The sequence below is a fragment of the Rhodnius prolixus genome, unplaced genomic scaffold (assembly GCF_049639745.1).
Source record: "Rhodnius prolixus isolate KJV_2025 unplaced genomic scaffold, Rpr scaffold_11, whole genome shotgun sequence".
NCBI classification, from domain to species: Eukaryota; Metazoa; Arthropoda; class Insecta; order Hemiptera; family Reduviidae; genus Rhodnius; species Rhodnius prolixus.
In genome coordinates this window covers 2,248,455-2,267,867 of record NW_027411625.1, presented here as the reverse complement: position 1 = coordinate 2,267,867, position 19,413 = coordinate 2,248,455, and the positions used below count along the sequence as shown (strand labels likewise).

General features: G+C 33.2%; 1 protein-coding gene across 4 annotated transcripts in view; it reads left to right on the top strand.

Annotated features, from left to right (window-relative positions):
- LOC141459189 (uncharacterized) overlaps window positions 1-19,413 on the top strand; it is a 71,838-nt gene that overhangs the window by 2,425 nt on the left and 50,000 nt on the right. The window contains exon 1 of one of the 4 annotated variants that reach the window (XM_074137953.1): window positions 7,221-7,244. The exons of the other annotated variants lie outside the window; for them this stretch is intronic. Within the exon in view, the coding sequence (XP_073994054.1) occupies window positions 7,227-7,244 (18 nt within the window). The 5' untranslated portion in view covers window positions 7,221-7,226. Of the gene's footprint in view, window positions 1-7,220; window positions 7,245-19,413 lie in introns of those variants that run through there. 4 annotated transcript variants of the gene reach the window in all.

Sequence of the window (19,413 nt, the reverse complement as noted above, 5' to 3'; positions counted from 1 at the left end):
ACTTTACCAGATTTCTGCAGCTCCTTTGCTTTACTGATTAATCTGTACGTTTCTGGACCCATATCGTCAGAAATATATATTCGCTTCAAAGTCGCCTCACTAATACCAGATAAAATTTTAGTATTAATTAATTCTTTTTTCACCCAAAATAATTTTAAAAAATTATTTTTCAGATCTCTTCTTACAAATTTTAAGATAATAGGCGGATTTGGCATAAAAATCTTCCTTTTGAAACGATAGAAAAAGTCCAAATCATTTTCATCAATAGAGCAACCAATAAATTCACCAATAGCTTTGATAATATAGAGGAGATTTTCATTTTCAGAGTGAGGAATGTTGGTCAATCTGACTCTATTGCCATAACGAAACTGTTCATAATCAGCCATTAAAGAGTTCAAATAGATTAATATTTTTTCAAACATCACATTTTCTTTCCTTAATTTATCACTTTTAACATTTAAAATTTTCAAATCATTTTTCAGGCTATTAAAATCAGATTTGATCTCAGTCTTTAAACTAAACTACTCAAAAGTTGCTAAGGAATTGCAATAAAAAGATCAAAAAAAGACAGAAAGAGTTATATTTTCTTTTAAATAAAAGTTGCTTCATTTGTCTTTTAATATCACATTATCTTTAACAAATAAAATTTTTAAAAACAAAGATAAAACAGGATTTAACAAAAGCCGTGAGTGTCGCCTAACAAATTGTGGAAAACATCTCCACTGGTTTTTCCACAATTTTTATTTTGTTAATCCAATTAATAGTTTTTCAGTACCTGGTGTAGCCTCCTCTTACTCTCTGAACAGCTGAACAACGGTTTGCCCTACTCAAAATAACGGCAGCTATTTCTTCTTGCGGAATTTCTTCCCATAGTAACGTTAAAACGTTAGCAAGCTCTCCGGTGTTCCTGGGTTGGGGGCTGATGGTTATTTAGTCGTCTCTGTAAATTGTCCCAAATGTGCTCTATTGGGTTTAGGTCTGGTGATAGTGCTGGCAGTGGTAAGTGGGTAATGCCGAGACGACGAATTTCTTCAAGAACACATCTGGCGCGGTGAGGGCGGGCATTGTCGTCGAGAAAAACAAATTGTGGTCCAATATTGTCTCGGAAGTCTGAGACAAACCCCCGAATAATGTCATCTCTGTATCTGATCCCATTTAAAGTGCCCTGAATGATGTGTAGTTCAGTACGATTGTTGAGAGTAATTCCACCCCACACCATGACACCGCCACCGCGGTGTGCTGTTACCGGTTGGATGAATTGTGGCTCAAAATGAGTGTTTGGCCTTCTCCACACTCGCAAACGTCTGCTATCACAGAATCTTGACTCGTCACTAAACAATACAAATTCCCAGTTTTGGTTCTCCCTCAACCTAGAGTTTACCCATTCCAATCTTGCTCTTCTGTGCCGAGTATCCAAAGAGGGCCTTCTAACTGGGCGATACGAACGCAAACCAACCTCTCTCAATCGATTTCTAATCGTTTGATCAGATACTTGAGTCCCAGAGGATTCAAAAAGACGATTTTGTAACTGTCGGGCGGTCAAAAAAGGGTTTCTGCGGGCATTTATCCTCACTAGGCGGTCTTCTCTTTCAGTGGTTCTTCGAAAATTCCCACCGCCATGGCGTCTTTGTGCAGTTCCAAACTCGCGGTATCTTTGCAATGCTCGGCAAACAATACTTGGCGCAATGTTCAAAGCATTAGCAATTTCAAGCTGAGAAAGGCCCTGTAAATGAAACTGGACAATTAAATTTGCCCTTTCATCACTTAGAGGTCTTCTTTCCATGATAAAAAAATAGAATTGAGAAGAGAAAAAGAGTTCATTCACTTTCAAATGCATTAGAATACTGAATCATTTTAAAGGACAAAATTAGCAATGTTTGTTTTTGTGGTTTATCAAAATGAATTAACCTTTGTACGACTAACAAGTGCATTAATTCCTTAATATAAACAAATATTGAATGCCAAAATAACGAGATAAACATCAAAACATTGTGCAAGTTAATTATATTTGATGTTATTTATAAATTCCTTAGCAACTTTTGAGTAGTTTACTAATACTGGTTGAGAGACCTTGATTTTCAATTTTTAACTCAGAAAACCTTTACTGAATGGTATTTAAAATTTGATTTATCTGGCCAATTTCTCCAAGAAGTATTTCAAATTTATCATTACTATTTGGTGCCCATTTTAGTAGAAAAGATGATATATATATACCTTCAGTGCGTAAATGGCTGCAAATCTAAAAAGATGATCCTAACTTGAACTTTAGTATAGAGCGAGACGGACAAACAAAACTTCTCAAATAAACACTGCCACTGTCTCCCCACAGTCCACTGATAATTTTATTAATATGAAAATTAATTTTAATTAATATCTTGAAAACTGCTCGTCAGAATTTCACTAAATTTCACAAGTGCACAGAATATCCTTTAATAAATACGTCTACCAAAAATCGTGAATCAAATCAGCCTAGAAACCACTTAGAAAATGGGTTGTTACGACAATAAGCAGGCTGAGAGCTGTACCACGCGGTGTGCGGATCGTATCTTCACAGAATCAACAAAAGGTCCTCTCTCCTCTTTGCGTAGATTGCAATGAGGAGGAGGATTTCAAACATATAATAATGGATATGTCCACGTTATGTGGTAGAAAGGAAACGAATGATTGACGACATATACAGGTTTTTAGATGCACCATTTCGTATTAGAATTAAGCACATCTATGTACTTACATCTATAGCAGAGCTAGCAAAGAAATATGAATGTATTTAAAAGTTATAGCCGATTAGAATGAATGGAAGAAAATGATTACAGAAGGATTACGTGATTTTAATTTCGGTTAAGCTATAAGGATGGCAGGAATATAAAGTACTGATCCATCCATTAGCTGTAGTTTATGTAAATAGTTGTATTAAAACTGTCCGGTAGGACAGTTGTATAAGGGTTGACCATCAAAAACTGCACGAAAAAGTGTAACGTTGAAAAACACCCAACTTTGACAATTTTTTTCTATTTTTCTATAAAAGATAAAATTCCCAAATTTTCTTTAAATCTTACTCCAAATTCTCCTTTATAACTATAATTTTTTTGCAACCACCCAGATCTAATAGGTTTCGAGAAAAAAGTTGCCGAAAATGAGCAAAAACGGCTTTTTCAAAAAATGTTCTTGTTCTTGTTCTTCTTCTTCTTGTTGTTCTTGTTGTTGTTCTTGTTACCTTTTTTGTAAACAACGTAGCGCCTAAACGCGTGAACCGATTTTCATGAATGAGGTGTCATTCGATTCGGAACTTTATGTAGATGTGCCTTTTGGGGGTCTCGGCCCTGTACATCGAATGGGAGAGGAGTTAGCCCCCTTTATGTAAGGCCCCCTCCAAAATTATTATTACTAATTACTCTGTAAATCTTGGCCCTATTTTGATAAAATTTGGTAGGATGATAGGGTTAGGGCTCCCCTACCTAACAATAAAGCGACGATCTGCTCTTACACTTATTAAGGGGAAGTATAGCAATCGTTTCAAATTATCGACACGTGAACCGATTTTCATGAATGAATCGAAATTTTGTACAGATTTGTACTTTAAAAGTCTCGACGCTATGCCTCATAAGGAGGGGAGTTTGCCCCACCCAAATAAGGCCCTTTCTAAAACTATTATTACCAATATTTCTACAAAGCTTAACCCGATTTTGATAAAATTTAGCACGAAGAAGTGATTAAAGCTCCTCTACGTGGCTGTGAAGTGCCATCATGCTCTTACACCTACTAAGAGGAAGTACTGCAATCGTTAAAATTATCAATGAGTGAACCGATTTACATCAATGAATTGTCGTTCGATTCAAAATCTTTGCCTTTTAGAAAGAAGTACTGTAATCGCAGTTTATTTTTCTTGCTCCTCTTAAAAGGAAGTACTGAAATCGCAGTTTAATTTTGCTATTTACGTACAAATACCTTCCTATTTTATATAAAAAGGCTTTCTCAAAAAAATTGTTATTGAGGATGGTTTGGGGACCGCAACTATAACCATTCTTTAAAAAGATCTCTCCAGTGGTAGTTACGGTTCCGATTTAACACCTTATCAGGTTATAATGATAGAATAGCTTATTCCAAATTTTAAAAAAATCCAATCTGTAAAGCAGATATGTAACTTTGCTAATAGACAAAAAGGAAAATCTGTCCAAAAGGTACAAAAATCTCCTTAACAAAAACTTACAGTTTAAAAAGTTAAGTATAAGGGTTGATTAAACGCCAAAAGGTACACAAATCAGCAAGTACCCAACATTTCATTAATACTTCATTGATATTATTTAAGTAATTTTACCGCATTAATTTTCATTAATATTTTTTAAGAATTTATTAGATGTCACATACCCTTATGCTGGCCAGTTCATTCATAATAGTTATAATTGTGATAAAATGTATATTATATCTTCGTATAAATAGGTACTTTATTTTAACTCTATTCCAAATTATTCTTCTGATTCTGAAGTTGTCACATATACATGCATGTTAAATTAGAAAAAGACAAATTTAGAGTCGGCTACTGTTTAAATTTGAATCACGGAGGATTTAAAGCAATATTTCAGTCTTGAATTCGTCTTACCGAAATATTCGTGAGGACAAATAACACACAGTTAATAACAAGTAGATTATTCAACATTATTTATTCATTTCTCAATTGTAATTTAATTTAGTTCCCCTAATTTTACTTATGGTAAAATACTGGAATAATTAGCTGTCCTAAAAATATGCATATCTTATTTATTTTATATTACATATACACAACATTGTGGGATGAATACCTAGATTGAGAATGTAATTGAAGAAAACTATATTATTTGCGATAAAGCCAGATAATTATTACCTATTACTATAAACGTTTGACTACTTCATAAAATAACAATTACTTTAATCGAAGAATGAACTTAAACCGACGATTTTTATTTAAAAATAAAAATAAATAAAATCATTGATGTATGTTGGTGTGAGCAATTTTTTAAAAAAGTTTATGAATTTTTTAGCCTCATATTTTTTTATTTTTTATAACGTTTTCTTTTTCACCTGTAATCAATAGTTTGATTATTATAGATAAATAGATATTACAGTCAATCTATGTTAAATGGTGTGCTACTTGAACAAATATTTTGTAGATGAAAATGGCCAGCATAAGGGTATGTGACATCTAATAAATTCTTAAAAAATATTAATGAAAATTAATGCGGTAAAATTACTTAAATAATATCAATGAAGTATTAATGAAATGTTGGGTACTTGCTGATTTGTGTACCTTTTGGCGTTTAATCAACCCTTATACTTAACTTTTTAAACTGTAAGTTTTTGTTAAGGATATAGTAGAGGGATGAATGTGTGAAGTGAATGTATTTATAAGTAAGAATGGAGAGTGAGTGATATTCTAGTGATAAGCACCTAGACCAGGGGTCGGCAACCCGCGGCTCTTTTATCCAAATTTGGTGGCTCTTCAGCCTGCCCAAAATATATTGTATATTTCAATTTTATTGAAACGAATGAAAATTCCATTTATTAAAGGTATTTTTTCAAAAATAATTTTAAATGTGATAGGTTCGAAATTGAATAGAATTATACATTTATCGAAATAAGGACTTGATTTATATTGTAAGACTGCCGCCTTTTCATTCGTTATTATTTATTTGTTAATTTACTTTGCAATATGTGAAAATAAATATATAAAACATTTAAATGTTATTGAATATCATAAAATAATAATTTGTAGATACAAATGATCTACAGAGTTGTTTACACTATCATCCTTGCGGCTCTTGGTAAGATTTATTAAAATTATTTAAGGAAAAATGGCTCTCTACTTAAAATAGGTTGCCGACCCCTGGTCTAGACCAGCGGTTCCCAAAGTGGTCCCTACGGATCCCCAGGGGTCCCCGGTATCATTCAGGGGGTCCGTGGAAAATTAAAAGCGATTTGGGGGTCCCTGAACAACGTCAGGGGGTCCGCGCAAGGTTCAATATAAAATAATAAAACTGTGATCCATTTTTATTATTATGGAAATTAGAAACTAACAAGGTGACCAATTAAATTTAATCAATACTAAAAGGTAATATCTCCGTTTGTTGCAAAACATTTTCTGTAAAAACAAAACTTGAGAAGAGGAGAATGTTCTCAGTTTCCAAATCTTTCGAAATTGTAAAATAGAGATGAAGATTTGCTTGCTCATTGTCGAACACTTAACGGCTCTTCATGCAGACCTGAACCAAAGATTACTCGTGGGGATTTGCGGTTGCTACTCACAAACATTGAGCCGGATATAGATACACTCATAACATCTCATCACGTTCATCCAAATTATTAATTTTTTTAATTTTATCTTAAACAAAAGTTATAATTTCAATAAATACTTCTTCCACAAGATGCTTCTTTAAATTTGTAATTTTTAGACTATGCATTTATGTAGCTTTTTCACTTGGGGGTCCGTGGGCAAGTTTTGACTATAAAAAGGGGTCCATGGGTCAAAAAAGTTTGGGAACCACTGGTCTAGACGATGCTGGCTGTAAGGCGAAAGCCAATGCCAAAAAAAAAAAAATAATAATAATAATAAAAGCATAGTCTCTGTAAAACTAAAGTAACGATAGTTTTTTAGACGGGTTTCACCACTAACTGCCGATCTAAATTTGTGGGCGGAGATGGAAAGTTAAAACACTTAAGCGACCCCTTAAACGGTTTTATGAAGGTCAAAAGATAAAATTATAAATATACTTCAACTTTATAATTAAATGTATATATTAACTAATAAAGTTTATTTAAAAACTGTTTAGTTTTGATAAGAATTACAAATGTCTCTAATATTGAAGTTTGAAGAGAATTTGAGAAGTGGAACCACGAGTGTAATAGTAAAGAGTCGTGTTTGTATTCGCCCCAGAGTTTTTTGTTATTATTTTCATCAGCATGAGCGGTTTATTAAATCAAACTAAAGTAAATTTTTTTGTATATTTTAAAAAATGGCTGCATCTATAGCAGCACAAATATAAATTCTGATCTTATTGAGCATCTTAATGATATTTATACTAAATGCGAATTAAAAATAAAAAAATAAAACTATAAACAAACAAACAAAAAATTAGGGGCGGAGCAATTAATTGAATCAGTGAGGGTATGTTTAGACCACGCCCACTATGGGTACAACCCTTAAAACTGGGAACTACCCTCAGAGTGAAACTTTAGTGATGTCTCTAGCCCCAGTCATGGCACATCACATCCCAGTAAGTGGTAACTTTACTATCTGTTCTGGTTTGTTTATATTTGTTTGTTGTGTGCAATTCTACTATAACACTTATTGGAAACCGAATTTCTAGTGCATTAGCACGACCTCCTCTTCTTTCTGTGTTATTACGTAAAACTGACAATAATTACAATTGTTTTTTTTTTCTTGGGTGAGTAAAAACATGGTTGTTAATAGAAATTTTACTGTTTTAACTAATCTATATTCCTTGGATTTTTGGGGAGCTATTGGAATTCCGTACCGTTGAATAGAAGCAAAGCGTACTTGATCTTAGGTTGTGTGTTCTTCTCCATTGCTAAATCGTCGGCATCAAAAGAAATCAGCCGCCGAATTTGGTAGTGTCGTACTGCTCAATCCAGTCTATTTGTTGAATTTTACTAAGTCAATTTCAATGTAAGATGGAGTTGTGCATGGATTATCGTCCTAGAAAACTCTTCGTTTTCGGTTCTATCAAGTTTTTTTTTAAAGCTAAAGCTGTTTACATAAATTCCAGTGGTTCAAAACACTTTTTTTTGGTTTTTTCTGGCACTCAAATAAATACTTCTTTGACACTGATTTGTTTTCAAAACTACTTAAGTTCTGAGACTGATCTGGACTTATGGAGCCGAACTGTAGGGCTTTGCGAAAGCATTTCCATTCAAAGAATGAAATCCTTACAATCTAAAAACCTTCGTCATATTGTCAACGCTCTCTAGCAAGTTTGAACTCTTTACTAACACCTCCATATCCCCTTCGTTACCAAACTAATCCGTTCTCGCTTCCTTAATTTCCACAATAATCTTACCAAAAACCAAAAACTTAGCAAAAAAAAAACTCTACTTCAACACATCTCCCGACAATCGTCAACGACAATTTAATTGGCCTCGAAACTTCCTAAAACACGTAGCTCTTGAATTCTTACCCAAAAAAGTTGCAACAATGACTGGGACAAGCCTCTCTCACTGTGACGCTAAGTTCAAGAGAAACTAGATTCACGTGATTTATGTTGAAAAATGGTTAATGATTAGGCTGAGCTGATTGGTCATGTCCTTAACCAAATGTTCTCTTTACAATCTGGTTTCAGCAGAAATATCTGTTTTTCATAACGGTAACAATGCTGATCAAATCATTACCCTGTAGATTGTCAAGTTTCTAAACTGGACTTGTGCTAGAGTTCTTTTTTTGCACTGTTTACCCATTTCGGCGCTAGTTTATTTTATGTTGAGATATACCCAATTCAGACAATAGTTGTTGACGAACACTTTTGTCCTGGTGTTGACTCCACAAATTCAGTTTAGAATATCCACATCTGCCTTCAATGTCTAGCTAAACCTGTCTATCTTTCTGATATACCAATTCTTTAATTGTTTTAAACCAAAGTTTATATAAAATATCTAACATTTCATATTCCTCCGTCGTATTAAACAAAATACAAATTTGTCAAAACTGAACGATCAATTTTTGAATTAAGGCTTATTAAGGCTTTATTTTTAAAAAAAATAAGGTATATTGTTCAAATTTAAGCAGTTTTAAATAAAATTGAAGATCAGATCGAAAAATATATTAAAACTTGTAAAAAAACATTTTTGTTTGTAACTTACCCCATTATTTATTGGAAGAGATATTTTCCCACTTGTTGGGACTTGAAAGCGTTGTTTTGAGCTTTCTAAGTCCATGCTTAATTTCAATATTCATTTATTAAGCGAAAACAAACTAAGATATGAGAAAAGTTAAGCGGATTTCAGACTATTTTGTAACCCAAATCTATACTTGTTCAATTTAATCACAAAATAAGCACCATTAAAGTCAGAAGATCTTTGCTAACAAGAAACAAGTCGATTTATGTCATTATTATTAAAATTGGGTCCTCGAGGTTTTAAGGAATTCGATTAATGCTGTTTTTTGCCAAGTAAAGTTTCCATCTGATTCTTCCATTTCAGATTCTTTGGTAATTCGTTTTCAATGTCATGCAGTTGGGCCGATCACCTTCTAAAGACCAATGCTAGCTGTTGGCTTCATTTCTGGGACATTTCTTAAAGTTACCTCTTTTAAAATTGGGTCGACTAATCTTTTTATATATTTATCTATTCTCTTTGAGCCCAAATAATTCAAGGATTTGGGAATCTAGCCTAGTCTAATCGTTAACGTTCAAATTATCGTGCAAAATCCACTTAATGTCACAGGCTAAGATTTAATTTTTTAAAAAATTTATTGCCCAACGTAGTGAAAAACAGACTTCTAAACTTTAACCATACTTTTGGCTGATCGTTCAACTCATGAAGCACTAACTTTACTTTAAACCAACCAACAGTAGTAGTAGCTCCAAATTCCTTGAACCTTTTGTGGTCGCTCCTTAAAAGATCTGCGATTATCTTAGGTCATCTAGTACACGGACTATTTTCAAGGATAAAAGTCTTTAGACCGAAATTTTTGTGGCTAACGTTGCATAATTGTTCTGATAATATTGATGTGGATATTATTATTAAAATATATAATTATAAAAAATAGTGGATGGAATACTTCACCTATATATCGTATAACTTATCGCGATATTCAATATTCGAATATGTTGGCATGGCAATAGTAAAACGACAACTAAAAATGAACATATAGACTTTAAACTATCTCTTCTTGTTGCATTTATTTATTTAATAAGCCGTATTGGGATAAAACATGTCAGTTTCTAATTTGGGGATTAGAGCGATAAATAAGTTCTCGGCTAATTCATTAGCTCTTCACAACCTGTTAATTCCAAAAGTTTATTGTTTAGTTCAAGAAAATCTGTGTTTTATTCACATATTTAGCATAATTTTTTAATTAACTAAAGAATTGCACACAGATCTCGTTAAACTCGTTAAACGAAAATCCTTTCTTTCGAAATTGGTACCTAACACTCATTTAAACTCATATACCATTTTCTTCTTTATATTTTATTTTATTATTTATAATGTAAATGTAATATTTTTGAATATAGTTCTTAAATAAATTAATTATTAAATTACACGTTTGCAAAAAATCGTACATGATTTGATGTTTCTGATCAGTTATATTCTTATGGTAGGTGAATTCCTTTCATAATTTATTTATTTATACTACATTAAAGCCAGAGGCTTATTGTAGGGAGTTGGGTAAAGTATTTACATAAGTATTTACAAAATTGAAGAACATAAAACAAAACAAAAAATGAAATTACATAAAAAAGAAACAGAAAGTAACATCTTTATCAATATAATAACTTAGATAAAATAAAACCAATACTTAGTAATAATAATAATAATTATAATAATAATAATAATAATAATAATATTACAAGAAAATAATCTAAATGAACCAGCACAGGATACTAAATGAATTTTTGAATATTATAAAATCACACATTTATAATCAGTTAAATTTGTAACTTTAATTTCCTTAAGTTAAGGCTGCTATGAATATAGAAGTAAATATCATTGAGTTGTTCAATAGAAACAATATCCAGTATGGTGATCACATTACTACAGTCGTCCACATTCTTTATATATTTACTTAAATATTTAGTTCTAGCTGTAGAATATAAAGGACAGTTTACCAGGAAGTGGGCAATATCCTCTCTATGTCCAAGTGAGCAACAACGGCATTGTTCTTTGTCGAAAATAAACTTTTCACCTTTAATGTATAGTCTGGTATGGTGCTTGGAGGCTAAACGTAACTGACAGACAGCTCTAATTTTGTTAATATGAGTGTTAAATAATATATATGAGTCATCAAAATTGAAATAACACAAACTTCTATAATAATTATTATAACTAGAACTGATAACTTTGTCAATATCTTTACTTAACAAATTGTTACTGTACGCAAATACCATATTATTAAATTCACTTTCAATTAACTTGACATCTTGAGCCATCCAAACATCAGATCTGCCAATAGAGGTTAAACAGTTTCTCAAGTCATGGGTCCAGTTAAAGGGCAAGTCAAAAGTATCCAAGAGTGCAGCTAGTCTGTTGTAGCAGATCTTAGGCGTTCTATCATCTGACATATTAAGCAGACAGACCCACCATTTGAGCATTCTCTTAAATATCTTCAATTGGGTGTGAATACGACCAGTCTCCAATCTCACATACGAGTCTGGGGTTGATATAGCCAAACACAGTAGCTTTTTAAGGAAATTCACCTGCCCACGCTCAATCAAAGATCCGTATCTGCAAGCCCAGATCTCAGACAAATATAACAAATTACTTTCGGAAACAGAGTCATACAGATGACAATTTGAACGCCACGAATCTGATTTAGAACCGGATAGTACCTTCATGACAACTGAATTAGCTGCTGAACCCTTAGATAGAAAATACTTTGTGGTCTGGAAGAAAGTACCTGACCTGTGGAAAGGGACCCCGAGATACGTAAAACTGTTTACAATTTCAATACCAGTACTAGCGTACTTAAAAGGCTTGAGATTTGAGGTGCGACCACCTTTATGGAAAGGAAGTATTTTAGTTTTTGCGGTATTAACTGTTAAACAGTTATTCTGGCAATATTTTTGCAAAATGCTTAAATTTGTCTGGGTGTCCAGCCAGGAGGAAGCTAAAATAGCCACATCGTCAGCATACAGCAGCAGATGTAAATCTGTATTCTTGTCAATATTAATACCGCGGGATCCGTTAGTAATAAAAAAATCAGGCATATCGGAGACAAATAGCAAAAAAAGCAAGGGGCTGAGCACTTCCCCCTGAAGCACTCCCTCCGTGATACGAATGTCCTGTGAGCTAACATTCCCCTGAGTAATAATGAAAGATGACATTTCATAAAGATTTTCAAGAATTCTTATTATTTTGGTACTGATCCCCAGATGATACAACTTCCGCCACAGTAGTGAATGATTTATAGAATCAAACGCTCTTTTAAAATCCACAAAAATAGTGAAAACTTTCCTTCTCTTTAAGCGTAATTGAATATTTATAGCAGATATTAAAGAAAAAACACTATCTCTACATCCACGACCCATCCTAAACCCACATTGATTTTCAGGAATCAATTTGTTAGACTCAGCCCATTTTACCAATCTATTATAAACCACAAATGTGAAAACCTTCACAATAGTATTGAACAAAGCAATCCCTCTGTAATTGTAAGGGTCCGAGGGGTCTCCTTTTTTGAAAATCAAATTCAGTCTTATTTTACCCCATGACACAGGAACACTTTCATTTTCCCATATTTTATTAAATAAATTTAGTAGGTAGTGAATCCATTCGTCTGGGAGATTTTTTAAACATTCATTAGGTATTAAATCAACACCAGTTGCCTTTTTATTTTTACAATTAATTAGAGACGAATGGATTTCATCTAATGAAATGGTAGCATCCAGTTCAGGGTTGTAGTAGCCAAAAAAATTGTCTAAATCTACTTTAGATTTAGAAAACACTGAGTTATAAAAACTTTCCCATTGTTCAACATCAATAGGGCAGACTGTATAGTGTGTCTTTTTAATTTTATTAACAACATTCCAAAAATCATTTGGGTTGTTTACATTACGGAAGCGCTCCTTAGTATCGTCATAATATTTCTGTTTACATGACTTCAATAAACCTTTGTATTTCTTTTTTGTTTGTTGATATTCAATGACACAATTTCTTTCAAACTTACTGTTATGACATTTTTTAAAACTATTTTTTACTGCTTTCTTAGCCATGAAACATTCAGACGTAAACCAAGGTTTGTTATTTAATAAATTAGAAATAATTATTTTTTTAATCATGTCTGCCTGGTTCATACTATCAAGTATAGCAGATTCAAAATTAGTATACAAATCGTTAATGTCAACACAGTTATAATAAATACGAGATGAATGTTTCAGGGTCAATACAAAGTTGCTAAGATGGTCCGTGTCACGGAAAATCTTAAGGATTTCAGATTTTTCATTTTTGTTATTTAGCTTATGGCTACTGCAAAAATCAGTCACTAAACTAAGAGAGCAGGCCAAGTGGTCGGATAAATCGGAAATATTAATTATTTTTAGATCATTAATAACAGTAACAGTTTCAAAAGGGGCGCACACCAGATCGATTACGCTGCACCCTTGGTTACTAACAAATGTATAATTACCTAATTTATCGCTAATAGTACGCCCATTTAGTATAAAAAAACCCATTTCATCAAGTAAATCGGTCAAAGCAAGTCCTCTATTACTGACTATCTGGTCACACGAGCTTCTATTACTATTAAGGTAAGAATTCGCAAAACATTCACTATTTACCGTATCTAAACTGCCCACCCTAGCATTCAGATCGCCCGCCAAGATTAAATTACAGCAGCCATACATTAATTTAATTTCATAAATATCATTTTTTATCAGCTCAACGATATAATCATATTCCTTGCCTGGTCTCAGATATACCAAACAAATAATTAACACAGAATAATCATTTTTTAACAAAACAGACAACCACCAATCTCGCGATTGTAATACGGTTACACTCACATTAAGACACTTTTTAACAAAAATAATCAGACCACCACTGCCCCGACCTTTCAATTTTTCTTTCTTAGCTGGTACTGCAACAGATACATAATTTTTCAAAAAACCAGGGAAAGCAGCCTTCTCAGACAGATGCCATGATTCGTACATTCCAATAATATCATAAAATAAAAGTTTCTTAATTTCTTCACAAGTCAAATTATAAAGAGTTGAAAGCCCATTTATATTCCAAAAACACAAGGAGATGTCATTTGCCGTAGAATTGGTAGTTATTTCAGCCGATCTAGGGAGGGGGAGCAGGGTCTTAAAAAAACATCAATTGGTCCAGCTTTATTATCGACCTGACGGCGCCTTCTCTTCTTTCTGCCATCCAGAGACATTTTTGAGGTTTGAGATGAAACATCAGTCTCTACATCTTCAAATTCATCAGAAAAAAGAACCTCCTCAGCCTGTCCAGGGAGCCCCTTCAAACTGACAATGTCCGAAAAAGAGTTAATTGTTATAGCTGGTGTATTTTCCTCTTTTCTGATTAGAACTCTACCTCCTCTGAACCAAACATACTTTACGAGATTTTGCACTTTAAGTTCTCTAACTTTTTTATAGAGAAAATAATTAGAAGGTGACATCTCTTCAAAAATCTTAATTAATATTGGATTTTCTTGAGTACCTAGATTAACTGAACCTTTCTTCTTAAAAAAATTTATGAATTGTGTCTTCAGTAAAGCATTAAAAAATTTTAAAATAATCGGAGAAGAATATTCACTGGCCCTGCCTTTAATACGAAATACGGATTTAATTGAACTAACATCCAAGTTGTAATCAATCAAACCTGCAATTTGTTTAATAATTTCAAGAATATTTTCGTCAGGTTTGTAGGGAACATTAAGAATTCTCAGGCCATCATAATGCACAAATTGCTGAGTATAATTAAAAGAAGTCTGAAGCTTCATCAGCTGGGCTTTTAATTCGTTTAACTCTTTATGTAGAGATAGAATTCCTTTCATAATGCCGACGCTGTTTTGGGACCTACTTTTTTGCAATTAATCACAGATTTCTGCATCTATTTCTAAAATAACCACTATTCATGGTATATCTTTCGAAAGGTGTTTGTATGTAGATGTTTTTCATGAGTAGTGCACGTTTTAAACTTATATATTTTTTTTTTTTTTTTTTTTATTGCTCATAAAATATAATTTTTTAGCAAGAGTTGAGTAGTACATTATAAAACATATACATAATAAAATAACATCATACTTCAAAAAACAAAATGTCAAGTTTAACCAAATTCAAAAACAAAAGAAAAAGAAACATTTACTCTTAAGAATAAAAATTAAGAACCAAAAAGTAATGAAATAAAATTAACAAGCTGTCACACTTTCAGCATGTATTAAAAATATAAATAAATAGAGATATGCCTCTAGGGAAGATTTAACACAACATTTCTTAATTTGAGGGCCTTAGAAATATAATAGAAAATTTTATTGATTTTTGAAACTGACTCTGGTACCAACAAGTTACAAAATATTAAGTTCTCATCCAAGACGCCACTAACATATTCAGAAATAAGGAGCTTACGGAAATTATCAAATAATTTACATTCTAAAACAAAATGTTCTAAGCTATCCAAACTACCTGAATTACACAATGGGCAACTCGACTCTGGAGAAAACTTATAAGCTGTCCCATTATAAAAAAGCCTATTAACCTTCTTTTCCATTAACCGCAACTGACAAAATATTCTAAGTTTATTTATATGTATACGTTAAATACTCTTCTCCCAATCCTAGGGTACTTATATTTCTAAAATACATATTGTAATGAGAAGTCTCTGCCTTAGAGATATCATTACATAAAAGATTATTTCTACACGCTTCGATTAGGGAAGAATAATTATCACAAAGCAGTTTCAAGTCTTGTGCCAACCAGACATCCTGTGCCCCAATCTCGAATAAATAGGTACTAAACTCAGTAACCCAATTAAAGGGCATCTTTTTGCTATCACTTAGCTGCAAAAGCCTATCATAGCACATTCTGGGGAGGCGGTCATTACTCATAGCAAGTAATTTCCTCCACCAGCCCAGCAGCCGTATGAACACATTAAATTTCAGATGAATCCTACCAGATTCTAGGCGGACATAAAAATCAGGAGTGGAACGCGGCAAACTCAAAAGAAGCTTAATGAAGCGGACCTGCGCCCTTTCAACTATTTGTTATTTTTTTTCATCAAATATGCAACACCGCTTGACAATTTATCAACAACGTTTCTTGAGTATTTCACTATTGATTGTATATCAAAACTTGCATCCTTTACTTTTATGCCAAATTCTTCTGATCTTGTTATTAACCTATAAATTTCAGATGCTCTAAGTAGCGATTTTGTTGGTATACACCCCCAGTGATGTCTCTTTGTTACTGTTTTCATTCTTAACATACGTTTCTTTATCATTTACATACTCTAATAACTTTTCAACAACTTTTACATTACCACTTCTGGCAGCAAAGTGTAGTGATTCAGTATATGGAGGGGACCAAATTTCTGCACTATATAAAAGCACATTGACCACAAGACTATCAAACAATTTGATGCTTGATTGCCAGCTGTCACTTTTTACTGACTTGAGAATATCTAACACTCCTGGAATAGCCAAAGAACTTTTAGTTAAAAAATCTGAAGCAGATTTAGCAAATTTGGCTGAAGAGTAAAGCGGCACACCTAAATATGTATAATTTCTTTGTACCTCAATCTCTAAGTTATTGAGAAATAATTTTTTTAAATTTTTTAATCTACCTCCTCTTTTAAAAGGGACTATAACAGTTTTTTTATGGTTAACGTTTAAGTGGTTCTCTTTACATTAATCTTCAAGAATCTTAAGTTTCCTCTGTACATCGTGCCACGAGAAGCCAATAATTGCCAAATCGTCGGCATACAGTAATAGTAACAGGTCGCGGAGGTTGTTAAGATAAACTCCCTGTGCTCCCCTACTAGTAAAATACTCTACAATATTACAAAGGTACAGACTGAATAATAAAGGGCTCAGAATTTCCCCCTGGAGAACTCCAGACGTGACATCTATCATCTCAGATTGATCTGTGTTATTATCAACATACATCCTTGCAGAATTATACAATTTTTTAATAACCCTGATAACCTTAGGACTCATACCCAATAAGTTTTAAACTTATATAATATTTTCGAGAAAAATAAAGTCATAGTTTTTGTGAAAAAATTAGAAACTTGCTATTTCTTATGTTTGGGCAACAAAGTGAAACACTTGATATTATTATTTTGGAATATAAATTAGCTTATTTAAAAGGAAATTTAATCTTCTTTCTAATGAGCTTATTGAAATTGCTGTAGCTTTAATAGTTTGAGAATTATAGACTAAAAAGTAGTAATACCTTGAAAAAACATAAAATTAAAAATATCTATAAAACGGAGCCGAATCGAGCCATAGTTTATATGGAATTTTTTGTTGCAAATGATGCCCAGAATCGCCTCCCTAAGTTACCGTAGCCTTATGCTGAACATCCTGTATGTAAAAAGCACTCCTTGCTATGGATAAATGTATCTAAAAGCAATAAATAAATAATAATTAAAATCAAATTAAACACACACTATACATTTCATAATTCGAAATTTTACTTAATTTTGGTGACTTTCACTTTTATGAAAGTTATTTTCTTTCATTGTAGGTTCAATTTAATAAAAGGACAAGTGTCACGTCACTTATGAATATCAAATTTCATGATTTTTTGCGCTGTGTGTCTAGCAAGCCGATCTATTTGGGCAGCACCCTTTGTTTTGCAAATATTTGCATTAAAATGTTTCTCTCTCATTAAAAACGAAAGCAACGCCTTTATCTGTATAGATTCACAGCTGTTATTTTAATTTTCTCCCAACTCGGTATTTTATTAATAAGGGGGATTATAATCAAATTTACTTTGGTGGTAGTGCCGTACAATTCAGTGAAAGGACACTTTAGAGTGAAGCCTATCTTCCACTATCCTCTAGTACTGGCGGTAAAAGGAATTTACCTGTACAAAAAATTTACAAGCTAAACTTATAGATTTTCGTTTATATTTTTAATAAAAGTGGTATCGTGAAAACTGCTGACTAGAGCTATCAAGAAATTTACTGATTATCAAGAAAATTAGGGAAAATTGAAAAAATAAACCTTTTCAAAACTGTCCTACAATGTATTTTTCTGGGGAAAAAAATATTTAGAATATAAACTAAGGATTCAAAATTGGCGAGGAATCGGTCCAAATAAAAAACAACTCGTCTTTTTGCCAACGTTTCGACAAATATATTGTCTTCTTCAGAGCCTGGAAAAAAATTTTATTGTATTGTATTTGATTTTTATATTACTGATTTTCTGTGTTACTGATTCTCTAAATTGTTTGTATTTTGTATTTGTAATATCCAGGCCCTGGAGAAGACAATATATTTGTCGAAACGTTGGCAAAAAGACGAGTTTGTTTTTTATTTGACCGATTCCTCGCCAATCTTGAATCCTTAGTTTAATAATTTACGGTCACAAAGCCTACATATTCATTTTAGAATATAAATTATACTTATTATAAACCTGAATAGGAACTTTAAAGGAAATACAGGAAGTTAAAAAGAAAAGAATTTAATGAGGCATTTCCGTCTGATCGATTTAAGTTCAAATTTTATTGACAGATTTCTTGGTGGTACCCAAGTTTTGCTGATGCCCTTAAAAAAATGAGGCGTCAACAGTGAGACCGAGTTGAGAGCTCTAGCCCTTGAAATGCTTGGAGAATGTTATCCATCTCCTCCTTGGACCCACATCTATACCGACGGTTCAGCAGAAGGTGCCACTAAAGTTGCGGGAGCAAGAATTTATGGAATCAACTTCGAGTTCTCAGAACCTGTTGGAACGTGGGCATCAAATTTCGATTGGGAGACTCGGGCCAATTGGACCTAGTAGTGTTCCTCAGTGACTCCCAAGCTGCGCGTTTATAGACGTAACGAGAGCTCAGAGTGGAATTTCCGCTGATGTAAGAGCGTGTCAGGAAATGGTTGAAAAGGTACTTACAGAAGGGAAGCACCTGGCTTCACAGTGGATTCCTGCATATTACCAGCCGATAACCTTGCGAAACAGGAAAGTCAATGTGATCAGCCCGACCACGCAATGTGTTACGCATCGGCTAAAAGAGTTATAGGTAGCCACATAAAGGGAGGAAATTACACGCGGAATTCATGAGCATGGCCGCTGAAAAGCAGTGGGCAACACTGCTAGAAGACAGGATACCTGACGGCCTCCCCAAGAAAAGAGTCTATCGTGCTATTCCGAGGAACTACTGGGCACGACTATCTACAACTAATAGGTATTAGGGGACTCGCCGATTTGCTCATAGCGCAATAACGGTTTAATGATTTTTAAGCATTTAAACGAGTGCCCCTGCATTACAGGGCATTAAAAATGGCTTTACGCCTTTGCCACGGGATAGGAGGGAAAAACAGATTTGCTGGAGCTCTGGTATATAGAGTGAACCAGCAACTAATGTCCATAGGCCTACTGTGTGAAGTAGACTTCAAAGACGTATTGGCCAATTTCATATTTTGCACTGTTCTTGAGTGACGTCACTTTAATTTTTTTTTTCTAAAATCATTACTTTTTTTCCAATAAAAATGTTATTACTCAGAAAGTTTTAGTCCGAATTCGATTCTGATGACACGGTTAAAAAG